The sequence below is a fragment of the Zymoseptoria tritici genome, chromosome 2 (genome assembly GCF_000219625.1).
Source record: "Zymoseptoria tritici IPO323 chromosome 2, whole genome shotgun sequence".
Lineage (NCBI taxonomy): Eukaryota > Fungi > Ascomycota > Dothideomycetes > Mycosphaerellales > Mycosphaerellaceae > Zymoseptoria > Zymoseptoria tritici.
Genome location: NC_018217.1, coordinates 1,453,306 through 1,468,798, shown reverse-complemented (window position 1 = coordinate 1,468,798; position 15,493 = coordinate 1,453,306). Strand labels below are relative to the sequence as shown.

General features: G+C 54.2%; 8 protein-coding genes across 8 annotated transcripts; 4 read left to right on the top strand and 4 right to left on the bottom strand.

Annotated features, from left to right (window-relative positions):
- Positions 1-298: 298 nt before the first annotated feature.
- Positions 299-2,416, top strand: MYCGRDRAFT_108014 (uncharacterized protein; the record flags this gene model as incomplete). The annotated part of the gene is made up of 8 exons (XM_003855558.1): positions 299-349; positions 435-535; positions 591-742; positions 805-838; positions 907-1,177; positions 1,427-1,631; positions 1,754-2,127; positions 2,227-2,416. The coding sequence occupies 3 exons, from the start codon at positions 1,491-1,493 to the stop codon at positions 2,414-2,416; spliced, it is 705 nt and encodes a 234-aa protein (XP_003855606.1).
- A 581-nt stretch (positions 2,417-2,997) lies between these two features.
- MYCGRDRAFT_90676 (uncharacterized protein) lies at positions 2,998-4,323 on the top strand (the record flags this gene model as incomplete). Its single annotated transcript, XM_003855559.1, has 3 exons — positions 2,998-3,162; positions 3,928-4,062; positions 4,159-4,323. 3 exons carry the CDS (start codon positions 2,998-3,000, stop codon positions 4,321-4,323), a joined length of 465 nt encoding a protein of 154 aa, XP_003855607.1.
- Positions 4,324-4,870: 547 nt separating this feature from the next.
- MYCGRDRAFT_108013 (uncharacterized protein) lies at positions 4,871-6,686 on the top strand (the record flags this gene model as incomplete). Its single annotated transcript, XM_003855560.1, has 2 exons — positions 4,871-6,048; positions 6,264-6,686. The coding sequence occupies 2 exons, from the start codon at positions 5,005-5,007 to the stop codon at positions 6,684-6,686; spliced, it is 1,467 nt and encodes a 488-aa protein (XP_003855608.1).
- Positions 6,687-7,127: 441 nt separating this feature from the next.
- MYCGRDRAFT_103202 (uncharacterized protein) lies at positions 7,128-8,527 on the bottom strand (the record flags this gene model as incomplete). The annotated part of the gene is made up of 6 exons (XM_003854855.1): positions 7,128-7,298; positions 7,359-7,670; positions 7,741-7,914; positions 8,037-8,103; positions 8,219-8,357; positions 8,419-8,527. 6 exons carry the CDS (start codon positions 8,460-8,462, stop codon positions 7,258-7,260), a joined length of 777 nt encoding a protein of 258 aa, XP_003854903.1.
- Positions 8,528-9,082: 555 nt separating this feature from the next.
- Positions 9,083-9,553, top strand: MYCGRDRAFT_37523 (uncharacterized protein; the record flags this gene model as incomplete). The annotated part of the gene is made up of 3 exons (XM_003855561.1): positions 9,083-9,116; positions 9,295-9,410; positions 9,500-9,553. Coding segments are annotated over 3 exons (204 nt in total), but the record flags the coding sequence as incomplete, so codon positions are not given.
- Positions 9,554-10,044: 491 nt separating this feature from the next.
- Positions 10,045-10,988, bottom strand: MYCGRDRAFT_37538 (phosphatidylinositol synthase; the record flags this gene model as incomplete). The annotated part of the gene is made up of 3 exons (XM_003854854.1): positions 10,045-10,434; positions 10,492-10,868; positions 10,925-10,988. 3 exons carry the CDS (start codon positions 10,986-10,988, stop codon positions 10,045-10,047), a joined length of 831 nt encoding a protein of 276 aa, XP_003854902.1.
- A 761-nt stretch (positions 10,989-11,749) lies between these two features.
- MYCGRDRAFT_90673 (uncharacterized protein) lies at positions 11,750-12,763 on the bottom strand (the record flags this gene model as incomplete). Its single annotated transcript, XM_003854853.1, has 1 exon — positions 11,750-12,763. One exon carries the CDS (start codon positions 12,761-12,763, stop codon positions 11,750-11,752), a length of 1,014 nt encoding a protein of 337 aa, XP_003854901.1.
- Positions 12,764-13,317: 554 nt separating this feature from the next.
- On the bottom strand, positions 13,318-14,669 carry MYCGRDRAFT_90672 (uncharacterized protein; the record flags this gene model as incomplete). Its single annotated transcript, XM_003854852.1, has 3 exons — positions 13,318-14,313; positions 14,366-14,470; positions 14,580-14,669. 3 exons carry the CDS (start codon positions 14,667-14,669, stop codon positions 13,318-13,320), a joined length of 1,191 nt encoding a protein of 396 aa, XP_003854900.1.
- Between the last annotated feature and the right edge of the window lie 824 nt (positions 14,670-15,493).

The window sequence follows — 15,493 nt, the reverse complement described above, 5'->3', positions numbered from 1 at the left end:
CCTTGAAGATGATCCCGACGGTTCTGCGCGAATGCAGATTCGTCAAGACTCGTCCGCGTCAATTGAGTTGTTGACGTAAGCACTACCTCCCTTTGCGGTCCAGGATGTCTTCGCATCATACATCGTCCCCATTGAGCGACCGAAGCTTTGCCGATGTCATGTCCGTTGGGAAGGAGCTGCCGCCTGTTCTTCCCCACAAGTTGCGTTCGCTGCTCTCTCCTTGTTCCCGGACATTCGCACCGTCCACAGCTATGGCTTTACGTCGCCCGCAGCAGGATCCTATGACAGTTCAGCAGAAAGTTAACGATGTATCATCGGCTCCCAAAGGGTTCGAAAAGAAAAGCATCCGGTGAGATCGACGGTCAGAGTCAGGCTCGACGATACAGCCCGCCATCTGGGCTTGACAATGCGTTTCTGACCGCAGCTTCCAACAGCGACGGTGCAACGTCGGGACGCCTTACTGCCGACCAAGTATTCTCAGTACAGGTCGGACGCAAGCTGTTCCGCCTAACGGGAGCGTCGCTTTCCTCGGACGGTGAGTTGCGGCAAGTACGGGCTCCATGATTCCCCTCCATTGACAGCTGTGAGAGGCCCATCGCGTCTTACTCAAAGTGTTCAGGGACAACTTTGCCAGAGCAACGCCGGATACGCACTGCACTTCGATCGTAATCCCGTCACCTTCCCAAAGATCGTGCTGCATTTGAAGGGCTATCATGTCGAGCCGGAGAATGGCGATGAATTCGTGAGTCGCGATGATTGCGGAAATGCTTACAGGTCGACAGGAAGCTGACGAAAATCGGACAGGCCGGGTTGATCGCAGATGCACATTTCTATCGTCGTGAGTACATACATGGAAACGAAGCCATGACGATTCCGCTCTTGTGCGCTGAATACCAGCCTCGACAGTACCGCGCCTGAGCAAACGTCTCCTCTCTGCCGAGATCATCTACGTCCGCGTCGGCGACGAGTCTGTCAAGGTCCATCGCGATCTCTTCTTCAAGCCTGGCGACTCACCCAATCGTTTGATCTTCATTTGGTCTACCAAATACCACGCGGAGGATGGCGCCTTCGCCTCGATCTCTCCAAGTCGATCGGCAGGAGCGTCGCAACCTGACCCTGTCGACCCGGATTGGTTGGAACCTCTGCAATTTTGCAATCGATCCGCCGCCATATGCGTGTGAGATTTCACCACGCCCCTACGGAAATGCAGAATATTCATCACCCCAGATGTTGGTGCAAGGACCGGTGCAGAATACCTCCATGCTTTCCGGCCTGGTTTTTCATGCAGGACTGCTCATGATTCGAGCTGACGGCGTTAGTGTGGAGGTATCGACATCGGTGAGCATATGGCAGGTGAGGTCAACTTCTGTGCAAAGCGACTCTTCTCCTCTTCTCGAGAATAGCAGCGCTTACCCGCCATCCACAGACCATCTCATCCCACCTTCGTCTCTCCCAAACTCCGTTTACATTCGCTCGACAAGATCCAAACCATGCTCCTCAGCTCCGCCCTCCTCTCTCTCGCCATCCTCCCCATCCTCACCACCACCACCGCCAGATCTCTTCCTATTCACACCACCTACCACCGCGACATAACCATCCTCGGCGCCGGCGCCTCAGGAATCTACGCCGCCGTACGCCTCCGCTCCGCCTACAACGCCAGCATCCTCCTCCGTGAACAAGCCTCGCTCACGGCGGTCACGTCAATACCTACCTCGACCCGCTCTCGGGCCAAATCGTCGACTACGGCGTACAGCGATACTGGGACCACGGAATCACGCCGTCCTTATTTGCTGAATTTAACGTCTCCGTCGCGCCGGTGCCGCAGCCGGCTGGATTGAGGAGTGTGTATGTTGACTTTTGTACCGGGAACGAGTTGGAGGGGTATGTGCCGCCGACTATTGAGGCGGAGATGAAGGCGGCGAGGAACTGGAGAGATGTGGCGGGTCGGTATGATGAGGTGTTGGTGCCGGGATTTTGGAAGTTGGAGGAGGGAATGCCGGAGGGGTTGGTCAGGCCGCTTGGGGAGTTTGTGGAGAGGGAAGGGGTGGAGAATTCAGTGTCGTGGTTGAATGCGATTCAGGCGGTGAGTGTTGGGGATGTTAGGGGTGAGCCGGCATTTTATGTCATGTGAGTTCTTGTGAAATTCTTTTAAGTTCTTGTTCGATGGAGATGCTTCGGAATTTGGCGGAGAGAGCGGGGAGAAAGATACTGACCCGAACACTCCAGGGGCCTCGCACTCCCCTCATACGCAGCCACAGGTCTCCTTGAAGGCAGCGAAATCGTGCCCACATCCGCTTCGAACAGCGAGCTGTACACCAAAACCGCAGCCTGGCTCGGCCCCGACCTCCTTCTGAACACTCGCATCCTGGAAATTCGCCGTCCTCCCTCATCCTGCTCCTGCTCCCCATCCTCCTAATGATCCTCGGCCAAAGAAGAACAAGAAACGACCTGCAAAACCACCCTCCTCATCCAAAACACTCTCACCAACCAAACATCCCTGATCCACACCAACCACCTCCTAATCACCGCCCAACCCTCTCCCGATCTCTCGCTCTCCTCTCCCTCTCCCCGCTCGAAGCCTCCCTACTCGATCCAGCTTGTTTTCCCCCGCAAGACTGGAACGTCGGCCTCATCCACTCGAACATTCTGCGCCGGAACGTCACCTACCACTTCTTCAGTCCGTCCGCTGCGCCGAGTCGATATTTGGATTTGTTCGATGGCTTGAGGTATGATTTCAAAGTGATCAGTACGGGTCCGGAGGGGAGTGGATTGTTTCGTGTGCAGTCGCAGGTTCGTGGAGGGGATGAATTGGACGCGGTGGGGATGGAGGAGGCGAAGGGCGTCGTGATGTAAAAGAAGCGACGTGTTCCCACCTCTCTTGTTCTTTCCTCTCACCTATCCCCGTGAATTCCTCGTGGCCTCATAAATCGAGTGCTATTCGTCATCGGCTCCTCTTTTCACGCAACGAATCCTTCAGTCAGAGAACATCGTTCCAAGATGCAGCTCACGACCTCCATCCTCCTCGCCACGGCCACCCTCGCCGCACTAGGACATGCCGAAGAAAGACAGGACCTGCAGAATCCCAAGAACACGAAACTCAACTGCGTCGGCGCCGACCCGGCCCACGTGCGCAGAATCTGTTCCAACTTGCAGGGCGACTGGGTAAGTCTGGTCCACTTTGACCGTCTGGCGTTCCAGAAGACGAGTGATGTCGCTGACTTGTCGGCCCTTCTCTCCAATGCAGATCGGCGGAGATACCAACGAGTGCTGCTGCCACGTGCAAGCTCTCTTTCAATGGGAGCATGCCTGTGATCACTGGAATGGAACGTCGTCGGAGTACGAAAAATGTTAAATCTGTTGGACAAGAGATGCGGATTGGCTGGATGGACAGGTTGTATGTTCGCCAAGTTGCGGTGTTGAGCTGGAGGTCAGCTGGAGATGTTGGTTCATGGTCACCAGAATGGATGGACGCGGTCATCAAGGAATTCGAGCGCGGGGAGACGTTCGGATGGGATACCTGGCGCAGCATGAGCAGGGACGGGCCATTATGTTTGTCATCGAGAAGAAAGGATGCGTGCGGCGGCTTTTGATACTTGACCTTTGATATGTTTCGAATCGTCCACACGTTCTGGAAGGCGCGAACGATTTCAACGGCGCGGTTTCTGTCGCAACGCGCGGGAAATCAGAGTTCAGAGTTTATTCTCCTTTTGTCCCAAAAAACGCGCCGTTGTCAGCCACCCAGGCGACCCGCCAGATCCACTCCGTGCAGCGTGGTGTCCCAGAGTTTCGTCCAGCGCGTTTTTCTACCGTCTTTGGATCTTGTTCTGACCTCGCGTGCCCGGTGCCCTTGCCCCTTTTGTACGCCACGAGGTCTTGACTTTTTGGCTGATTTCTCCGAGATTGCGATGACCTATACTTGGTGGAGAGACCTATAGCAGGGAGGCAGCGGTGGCGGCGTTGGTGCGGAGGGGCGGAGGACCGACGGTCAGAGATGGGATATGGCGCGACGGTGTTGTGCAGGCTGCAGGCTGCATGCACGTCTTCCCGGTAGCACACTCGCCCGTGCGTGCAGTGCAGTGCATTGCATGATCGTGTCACCAGCGACGAACCACGACGCCGGATTCCGCCCACGATGTTTCGGCGGACTGGTTGATGCAGAGCAGGTCGTGCAGCATTGCTGGTTCTCGTGGTGCTACCCACACGATGCGATTGTTCTCGTCGTGGGTGGAACCCGACGAAGACAATGGCAAGGCCCGCTTCGTCATTGATGCGGCATTTCCAAAGATATTGCTGACGGCGGCATTTGATGAAAAGTGGGAATAGCGGGCAGGGAAGGGACGAATATGTTGGTTGCGTTATCGCGCGGCATCCCTGCAGACCATCACGGTACAGTCAGCCGTCATTTGGGCATGACAACCAATCCCTCGCCCGCATGCGCTGGAAATCCGTGGACAGCCGGGATGATGGTGGTCGCGGGACATGTCATGATCGACCACACACCCTGGGCATGCCGACAACACCGCTCATCTTCGCTGTGATGCCATGATGGACGGAGCGTGAACACAATTTGTCAATGAGAAGAGAATCATGGGACCGTGCGATATGTCTTCGCGTAATCTCATCTCCCGCATTGAGCAAGTGCAGCGCCATCGATATAACTCAAGGTAGAACTATCGTCAACGCGAGGAAATAAACTTGCGGCGCACCGTTTAATTGGCGTCACGGCATCCGTTCGCGCTAAGGACTCGGGACCCCAACCTCCAACAGTCCACACCACCTTGACCACCCAATCCGTCCCGTCACGTTGATCTTCTTCTCACCGACCTCACCTTATTCTCTCTCTCTCTTCCACCGTGCTGTCCACCTACCAACACAGTCGCTGGATCGACTTCACCTCCTCCACCCAACGACATGGACTGTTGACCTCGACCTTCCTTCCTCTTCCAATGTCCACCTGATCGATCCTCCTCTCCGTCCATCGTGCCTTCTCTGGACTTCCCGACAATGGATCCAACCACACTGGTGACCTTCCTCTTTGGAGCTCCTCTGGACGTTCACACCGTCGAACTCCTCGGATCATGGGACAACTTTGACCGACCCTATCAGATGCACCACGATCGACGACGAGGTACCGGATTCTGGTCGGGATGCTTCAGATTTCAAGACATCATTTTCGACGGCGATGGTTTCCGTCCTATGAAGCAGCCTCGCAGTGGAGGTCTCAAGCAGGGTGGAACGTATTGGTATTTCTATCGATTGAATTACGACATCGATACGCATGATGCCCGACAGCCGAGCACGACTTTCTGTCCACTATTACCCGGCCAGCCGGTGAACGTTATCGAAGTCCCGTGTGAGATTGTGGAGCTACCGTCGAGGTGTCAGAGTGCTTACGGAGAGATGATGGGGAGTCTGTTGAAATGGCAAACTTCGCAAACGTTGGATCCCGCGAGCAAGTATGCCATGTTGGAACCGCCGCCGATATCTAGGGTTCACGTGCGCTGTCTGTCGGACTATGCACTGAGTGGAAGGTTGGAGAATCAGCCGGTCGATGTTGTGGATGATCCTGTGTCTCCACTGAGCACAGCGTCTTCGGAGCAGATGAAGACTCTCGATGTTGAAACCGCCCTTCCTGAACGACATGATGTCTCTCGTTCGAGCTCTGTGTACTCGGACCGCAGTCTACGTTCGATCTCACCGAAGGACAGTGACCACCAATCCGACGCTTATTCATTTACACATCAACAAGCACCAGGTCTCGCACTACTACCTTCCCTCGAAGACCTCACCCAGTCGACCTCCTTCCAGCTACCCTCGAATCTCCAACGTTCCGACTCCGGTTTCCAGGCGATCCACTGCACGAAGAAGAAGTCAGCAATGAGCATCGGTCCCAGTTCTATCCACAACGTGCAATTCTACGGCTCTCGTCCTGGAACCAGTCTCAACGACGATCCCGAACAGCATCGCCCGAGAACATATTCCATCCCGCACTCCGTCGAACTCTGCCAATCCGCGAGTCCAAGTCGACCAGTCTCACCTCTGTCTTGTGTCAGCGATCGATCCAGCCCACTCGACTGCACAGATCTCGACCTGACCCCCGTGCACGATGACATGGAAGTCTTCGACTTTGGATTCGCCTCTCCCTCCTTCTCCGCCTCAACAGCCAGCTCAGATGACGGCGATGAGTCTCCCCAATCTCCCACTTCTCCCGAAATGCCACAAATGGCCAACGAACGATTCCAACGCAACTCCCACGAATACAGCATACCACAACGACCATCGCGACCGCCACCCGCGCCTCCAACCGCAGACTCGACTTCACTCTCCCACCGCCCCTCAACAAGCCGCTTCTCCTCTCTCCGCAACCGTTTCCGCAATCGCCAACCTTCGCGCCCCACCACAACCACAACCCACAGCAGGCAAACATCATTCTCCGCCTTTGCGATGAACTACTCCCTCCCCTCTCTCGCTCTGGAAACGACAAACTCTTCCACGAAGACTCTCCCACTCCTGTCCACTTCTCGGATCGAGGACGTGCCGCCTCTACCTACCATTTCGACGTTTCTGACGAGCGCGACGTCGCCGGTGATTTACTCACCCTCGGCAGAGAGAGGAGAGGGAGAGTGTATGGCCGAGTCTATACTGGCAGAGTTGGGGTTTTGAGTCCGGGTGATGTTTCGTTTTGATTTTTGCGATGCGTTATGGCGCGATATACCATTGTCACTGATTGTTTTTCTTTTTTTTCCTTTCAACGCGATCGAGCGAGCATTCAGGCGAGCGATGATCTTTCTGGGTGCGGAACCTGTTTATCCGGCGTTATTGCTTTTGAGGGATTCTCCATGCGATCGGAAGAGGGATGTGTGTGGATGGAAATGCACAGATAACACACGAGACGGGAATGAGCCAGATTCGTGTGGATGGAAATGCACAAATGACATGAGTACGGAGTGTGCATGATCGAGGATGGCCGGGCATGATTCGGCGGAATGAGGTCTGCAATGGTGGGTGGTGTGCATACGAAGATGAGACGTACATTCTGTACAAATGAAATGGACTGTACATGCCTCGTTTGGAACTACTTCTTCGTTGTGATGCAGCATTCGTCTGGACGGAGGAAGACATTGGTTCAGCGATGAAGTGCAAATTCTCCCGAGACCCATGATCATTGCTATGTAGTAGCACCGCAAAGTCTTCCATACCACAATGTCGTGACTAGGCAGACACTCTCTCCATCCTGAATCCTATGCCTTACAACGCTCAACGGAAAGTAGCCTTGAACGGCTCTCCCGTCACCTCCTCTGCGGAAGAACATCAGTACTCAAAAGCCACCGCATTGACACCGACAAGAAAGAACTCACCAATATACTTCACACTCCTCTTAAACCCCTCATGCCCCTCCAACATCTCCGCATACGCATACAATTTCGGATACTCGGCCTTCTTCAACAACTGCGCCTTCGCCGCCATGATCGGGAAACTCATCAGGATATCCGCGGCCGTGAGGTCTTTGCCGCAGAGATACTTGCCACCCTGAGGGGAGGAGGCGAGTTGAGATTCCAGGAAAGCGAAATGCGTGGCGTAGTTGGCGGTCAAGTAGGCGGCGTCGACGCGGCCGGCGATGGTTTTGGTGATGGGCTTGATGAAGAAGGGGACGGGGGCGTTGCGGATTTCTGTTGGGAAGGGGAAGAAGGGTCAGTACAGAAGGGTGGGTGGTTTGGGAAGAGGAGAGGGAAGACGTACGATCGATGAAGAGTCCCACCATGAGCAGCGACATTAGACTTCCTTCGGCGTATTGCAGGTAGTAGCTGTAGCGCATCCATTCCTCCGTCTCGCCGCCGACTTGGTTTTCTTTGCCGGCTTGCCATTTCGTGGGGATGAGGTGGGTTGCGAAGTGGTCGGCGAGGTACTCCGTTACTGGAAAGTGGGTTAGAGTCATGGAAGTCGCTTGGGTGGTATGGTCGAAGAACACTTCGGAGAGAGGCACGAAGAGATTTTCCTCGACGCATTTGACGAGAATTCTGAACGAATGCACTTACAGTTACCACTCTCTGCCAGAACGATGGGTTTGGCGATGTTTGGCGACGAGATGGTCACGAGAGGAGACTGCGGACGTGTAAGCGGCCATGTACATTGCCAGCCCCACAATAGGTACGGGAGAGCATGTAAGAAGTCATGGCTTGTCAAAGTCAGACGACATGGACGGGTGCATGTACGATACCTTTCCGAGAGGGTGAATCTGCTTCAATTCGGGAGGAGCCAGTTTATCGCTTTGACGCTTGTAGACTTCGGTCTTGAAGTCGATGTCTTTGCATTCTTGGAGGAGCCAGACGATGCGCTGGGAGCGGGAGAGTTCCAGCCTGATGAGGGTTCGGTCAGCGATGATATCGTTAGGGTTGTTGATATGGGAGAGAGGACTACCAGTGCAAAGTGACGGTAGGCTTTACAGCTTGAGTATCGGCCATTTTTGTTGATATTTGTACGTTGGTTTGTACGTTGTGGAGATAGATCAATCAAAGAAGAGTACCTTTAGGTAGTGAGATGGTAGAAACAACAAGAAGATGTTCAAGTCAGACACGCAATCCGACATCTTTTTGGTCGGAACCAATAATCGGAGCTAGATCTTATTGCGGCCTACCGAGGCTTCGTACAGAGGGAGAAAGTCGCTCCCTGGGATATACGAGCAGATGGGCAGGCACGTCCCAGCATCCCCATCGCGGAGCATTACCACAACCGGCGCAACATCTCAATCTTACGTGCGAAGTATAATGTACATCCTCTGCATGTCGGAACGAGCTCTGCCTGCAGTGCATTTGCTTCTGGATGATTGACAGATATCGTAGCTTAGCTTCAATCTCCCACGACTTTATCGTATCTTTCTTGTCCATCAGATCACGTGTTGAACTCGATCCGTGAACGTCAGCGAGATACCACTGCAGACATCCTCCCCGCCCAACAACAACACCACTCCATACCGAGCCAAGATGCTGCCGACTCTCGCCCGAAGGGCAGGCCACAATGGTATGCGCGACCTCAGCGTGCATTGGACCACGAATCAATTACTGACGAGGACTTCTTCATAGCCGTCCACATGGACCCGGCGCTGGTCAAATATGCCAGTGAGTAGCACCTATTCGATCTACTCGGGAGCCTACTACACGATCTGGATACTCTCAAAGTGGACAGGAAAGAGCAGAAGTGGTGGAGAGAGGGGCAACGAGATGGCATCGCAGAGACTTGGGCTGGGAGCAGACGATACGCGGGAGAGAATACACGACTGACGCTGGACAATCACAGATATGTTTGTGGGAAGGCATCAATTTTTCCGCTGGACACCGCGCACCACGTGGTTGACTTTCACATATGTCATCGCTGTGCCGGCGGCGTTTCTGTACATGGGGTTCAAGACGGAGGTGAGTTGTCCGCGAGACATGGAGGTTGACTCAGAGATGGCTTGTGAATGTGGAATATGGGATAACGGCAGACACTGACGATGGAACAGGGCAAGTGGGATATGCGAGGGAAGCTGAGGGGAGATACCATTGTGGAGTTCTGAGCGTGGAGGTAGAAGGAGGATGGAGGGAGATGGAGGGAGATGGAGAGAGAGAGAGCGAGAGAGAGACCGAGCGAGAGACCAAGAGAGACGGGAGAAGTTGCAAGGGACGAGATTTGATGCTGGATGCGGTGGAGACTCACGGGTCGAAAGAGACAACGAGCAAGCGCGGCAGAAATTGTACATGCAATTCTTTACAATCCGCGGGTCCGAATGTAACACCTTCACGCCCTATTGACATTAATTACGACAGCCCTTTGGCCGCATCCCTCCTTCGAAGCCACCATTCACTGCACAGCATGCTTTCGACAAAGTATTCCCAATCTCCATGGTCCTTGCAACTGCAAAGGCAGACCAGTCTTGCACATCACAATTCAAGCGACAGACCTCCAACCGTTACGCCGTGCTAAGCTCGACCCATCCCAAATCCTCTCCGCATCCGCGGAAGCTCTCTTGCCAACCTGTTGCACCGTCTCGATTCCAGCAGACCTCGCCTAGAGTTCCTTCTTCCTCTGCACGGTGCCAGTCTGTGGTCTGGGTAGTCCTGCCCTTTTGCGGTCTCGGCGATCGCCTTCTGCCAACCACTTGCTGGCTTTGACCAATTGCACCACGTTGACGCCCTGCTTGAAGAGCATAATTGGCGAGCTGGCCACGGTGAGGATCCATGGGACCATTGAGTCCATCTTCCTCGCTCGTGCTTGTTCCATGGCTGCGGCGCTGAACGGGTTCGAGAAGAGGATTGATGGTGTTGGCTGGAGCGGTTCGATCGGAATGGTTCCCGAAGGGTATGCCAGAGCTGGAGTGACGAGTGGAGAGCTGAAGCAGAGCAGGTATAGCGCAATGAAGAAGAGCTCATTCGCGGCGCAGGCGATGAAGAGCACGGTCTAAATCATAGGGTCAGCACGGAATTGTGCAGTGAACATCGTTCCCATCTCGCATACCTTGTTGGTGTAGTATAGGTTCATGATCCAACTCCTCTTCGCATCAACATTCTTGTGACTCTGATCTTGTCCTCCCATCACCAGCGTAGCATACATGTGCATGTAGTGGCTGGCCAAATCCAACGAGATCAATCCTTGAAAGATGATGCTGTACGCCGGCTTCGCGGTCGCCAGGAAGACGAGCAAGCAGGTGGTGGTGCATCGATCGGTGACCATGTCCAGCACAGCACCGAAGCGAGTGCTCTGTTCGAACTTTCGTGCCGCGATTCCATCGAGGGCATCGAGTAAGCAGGAGATTGAGTAGAGGAAGCTGCAACGTCGTGGATGCAGTGGCATGAAGTATAGTGATGCCAGGCAGAGGACAATACGGAAGTAGCCTGCCAAATATGAATGAGCATACGCATCTATGCAGCAGCGAAATGGTAGATCTCACCGATCAGGTTGGGAATGAACATGAAGATGTTCTCGTTCGTCTGGTCGCTCTCTGTGCCTTCCATCTCGTTCGCTACCTCTCGCAGCTTGCCATTCAGCGGTCTTTCGTTTGCAGCATTTCCATTTGCACGCGCAAGCTCTTGCTCATTCCCTGATTTCCGAGGCATGATAAATCGTAGCGTTCGTACTCGAGGGACCTTTGCGTGAGGCTTTTGGATCAGGACGCTGACAATCTGCTTGCTACCGGTGGATGCTCCTCAAGAATGGCCTAGAAGCTCGAATACTGTTGGATCTCGGCCAACACGTGAGCTGTTCGATTCGAGATTGCTGGATGGAGTCGAGGGCCTTATCGCAAGGCAGTAGGTTTCGATGCAGGGTTCTGCGGGATGTTTCGGATTGTACAATCGTGCGGGAGGTCAATCGTCGTGGTTTATAGTAGATTACAAGAGTCGAAAAGGCACGCAAAGGAGTGTAGAGAAGCTGATGTTTGCGACGGCTGACTGTGATGGTGAGGAGAAGAGTTCATGCAGGTCAAATCTTGAAAGTCGCGATATGGCCCCTTCCGCGCTTTCCGGGAGAGCCCCCGTTTCTCGTCGTCGATCACAGGGCAACTCGAGGCTCGCGCGGAGGGAGATCCGGGCGCGGCTGGAATTGCGCATAAAAACGAAACTCTAAGCATAGATGTGCACAATTCTATCATGTTCTGTGAGATCGGAAGCACTGTGAGATGCTGGCACAAGGCGTCTCGATCGGAAGCTCGCTACGGCTTCTCAAGGACATCTTGCTGGGGTATCATATGCATCTAGCTTGAAGACCATCAACGGTCTCACAACTTCAACCTCGCATTTCTCGCAGCCTGCTCTCTCGCCCCAGCAGCACGGTCCAAAAAGGCCTCTCTCGCCAGGAACCCACCTTTGCTCTTCCCATACTCATCGAGCTCTTCCCGCAGACCTTCATTATCCACAAAGCCTTTCCAATCCAAAGCGCTCTTTTGCACGGTGCTCATCTTCTGCGCGCGAATCTTCTCCTCGGCTCTCTTAGTCGCCATGAGTACATCCATACGGCTGGGAGCTCGTGGTCGCAATTTCTCTGGAGCCACACCTTTCACCAAGCTCAGAGGGTTTGGCTCGAACATTGACGGTCGTTTGAGAGGGCGCTGTAGTCCAGACTCGTTCTTATCTTCGTTCTTCTTATAGTTGGGGTCCGCTTCGGGGTGTTCGGCCAGGTACTTCTTCGCTTCCTTGGAGCTTCGAAGAACCTGTGCTTCTACTTCCGTCACCTCGCCCGCGTACTCGATTCGTCGTTTTATTGTGATCGTGTCCTCGGCAGATGAAGCCGCCTCATTCTCCTTGTTCTCCTCGCCCTCCACATCCATAGAGTCCTTGCTCGCCTGCGGTGGAGGCACCACTGCCCGACCAATGGGCGCGCTACTGAGTTCTGCCCATAGTTGCTCGACATCCACAGTGACCTCGCCATCTCGTGCTCGTTTCCTGTGTTTTCGCTCCTCCTTTTCCAATACCCGCTGCGCCCTTGTCCGAATAAAGCCACCCTCACCACCGCTGTCTTCGTCTTCCGCATCTTTCCTCCGCTTCTTGCGCGGCAGTGCTTTGATGGTCGCTTCGTCTCCCGAGTCGAGGTCGGCTTCAATCACGGCCTCGGATTTCCGCTTCTTCGACTTGGGCGCAGGTTTTGCGACTGCTGTCTCTTCATCGTCGTCAGAAGAGGAAGAGTTCGCAGCCTCGTCAGCGGCCTTGTCGGGGTTGAAATCTTCGTCGGCATTCTCGTCATATCCCTCCTCTTGCTCCTCCTCCACGTCCTCTCTTTCATCGTACTCGTCCATGTGATCAGTGTATGTGTGTGCAGTTGAAAGATGGATGATCGTCCTTCGAAGAGTACGAGACGAGACCAAACTAGCGCGATCCCTGTTGCAGATCGTACAGGACCGTGCAGCTCCGCGCTTGCAGATGCCACACAGCTTCATGATCGAACCTGCAGTCGAGCACGTCGAGATGGAACATCTGCTTATGAGATCCATGTACGCCAACGACTTCCCTTAGCAAGCTGGTCAAGACGTATGAGCTCCAATCTGGCTCTGGCGCAGTTGAGCCATAAGGCCAGCGCCGAGAAGTTTCACAGCTCCTTTCGACCCAGGATGCGGCAGAGATGGCTAACATGCTTGATCTCGCGAGCGAGTCATCTTTGCTCGAGCTCTCGCCTTGGGCTGATTGCTTCACATTGAAAATTATACATCTGATTGTACATAACACGAAGCCATCTATTCGTACATGCAGCAAACCATCAACAACATCAGGTACTCATCAGGCACTGGGGCCATCCAGGGAGTCCTCCTTGCCACGAATTCAACTTCATTGGGAATAGGTCGAGGACCTGGCGCTAAGAAGATCTTGCTGGCTCTCTCCGCGATGCGTCGTCGGTCGATTCGATCTCGTCACCAAAGTTTTCGCGAACGGTGAGCTTGCGGCTCATCTCGAGTCTGCCATTCACGGGCGACTTCTCGAGCGTACTCCGCCGAACGACATTCGCAGAGTCGAAGTCATCAGGTACGTCGGTATCGTTTTTGCTGCCTGTGAGATTGAAATACGACAAGCCGAGCCTGCTCAGTACACGGAATCTCCTAATGGCTGGCGTGACGCTGACCACGCTGAAGTGACTCTTGCTCTGGCCTTCTGCTTCGTAAAAGGGGATCCGCAATGGCTCCAGAGTCGTCCAGTCACGAGCCTTGACATCGTCTGATTGCTGGCTCGAGCTTGAAGATGCCGCCGAGACTTTATGTGTGTGTGAAGCCTCGCTCTTGAATTGCTCGTTCCCAGCGTGACTTGTGAGACTCGGAAAAAGAGGACGTAATGCTGCCGCGCAGGCGGCCGATGTTCCAAGACCGCATTCCAGAATAGACCAGAACGAGAGCTCCTCTATGGCGTGAAAGAACGTCGGACGTTCCGTGAGGTCTCTCAGATATATTACCCTGACAAGTGCCACAAGGCTCGCGCAAGACCCAAGTGTGAGGATGCTAGCCGTGGCAAGTCTCGCTGGTACCGACATGACGGTCTTCACAACGATGAAAATCGGAAGTACGGCCAGTATCCAGTTGGTCAACGTGTTGGCGATGTACGCGCTCATCTGCATGGCGTACATAGAACTCGCGGGCATGCACGCATTCTGCTGGGCGTTTTCCAAGTATCTGGTAGGATCGCCGCAGTTCAACAGCGTCAGGTGAAACATGATGATCCCGAATGCTGTACTGCATATGAGTGTCGTCACGACGGTGTATTGTTGCCAACGAGTAGTTGCGACACGCCAGTAGATGGACCCGATTGCGATCTTGAGAAATACCAGAGTACCGATGTACAGTTCCGTATTAGCGATGACCAGCTACTCTATCCGTCAGCGTACTGCGTGACAATGCACAATGTAGGGTACACACATTGACGAGGTTGGACAGTTGAGCATTCTCAAGGTCGTCGGCGCGCGGGATATATCCAGATCCCTCGATGAGAACGCACGACGTGCAGTATCCAGTGAAAACGATCTGTTCCAGTCAGTCCCGTCGAACGTCCTCTAGTTCGATGATTACTGACCGCAGAAAGGGTAAGAAAGGCATCATCCCAGCCGGAGCTCCTAGTGACAGCCAGTCGCACCCACAGCCTCAGCGATAGCGTGACCCACGTCAGCGCAACGAGCACGCTGAGCGCTGTCAGAACTGGAATGCGAGGCTCGGTGAACAGCATCATGAAGCTCCTCCTGGCAGTGTGGTTCTTGCGTCATACATGGAATTGTCGATGATATGGATGTGGAGGAATGGTAAAAGGGATCTTGCCTGGCTCGAGTGTAGACAGTCTGTCAAGGGGTCTGGACGGCAGTTCGAGACGTTCGCATTCCTATCCCTACCGATGCATCTTTGAAGCAGTATCAGAGAACTGAGTCAACGATTCCTGTCTCAAACACAGATGCGTGTGATATGTCCATCACACTTGTCATGCAGCCCCATCGAGAATCGCCTCGTGCCTTGAGCAGGGCATGCCTTTCAGCATGCCGCCTCGTCGTGACCTACGGCAACATGGTGCGCTGCAATGTGACAGTATGGTGCTTGCTGGGCTCTCTAGGCATGGACATACCAGACGTTGAAGATGCGCCGATCATCCGGAGGCCACAGCCGTCGAGTCAGAGAGCGAGGCACTCCGCGGCCATGCAAAGTCTTGAATCAGATTCCACCCAGACTCGTGCTGCTCCTGTCATCGCGTGGGCTAACGTGCCCCATAACCTCAAACAGATGTAATTCCCAGGGTCAACCGAGAGCGTGTTCGACCAGGGGCTAAAAGTCTGGAAGCGCCACTCCTTTGCTATTCCCAGCGCTGATTCGAGCCGTCCAGCGAATCATGCAAGCAATCCCGTCTGGCCTGAAGACGTGGGGCTGCGCCGCTTGGCAATAATATCGTAGCCGGTGCAGCAAGCGTCTTCGACATGCCCATAATCGCAATGCGTCCTGGTCGCCGTTGACCGGTTAGGTTTGGATGGTAGTGCAATGCACGAGTGAAAGTGAAGAAGGAGCTCC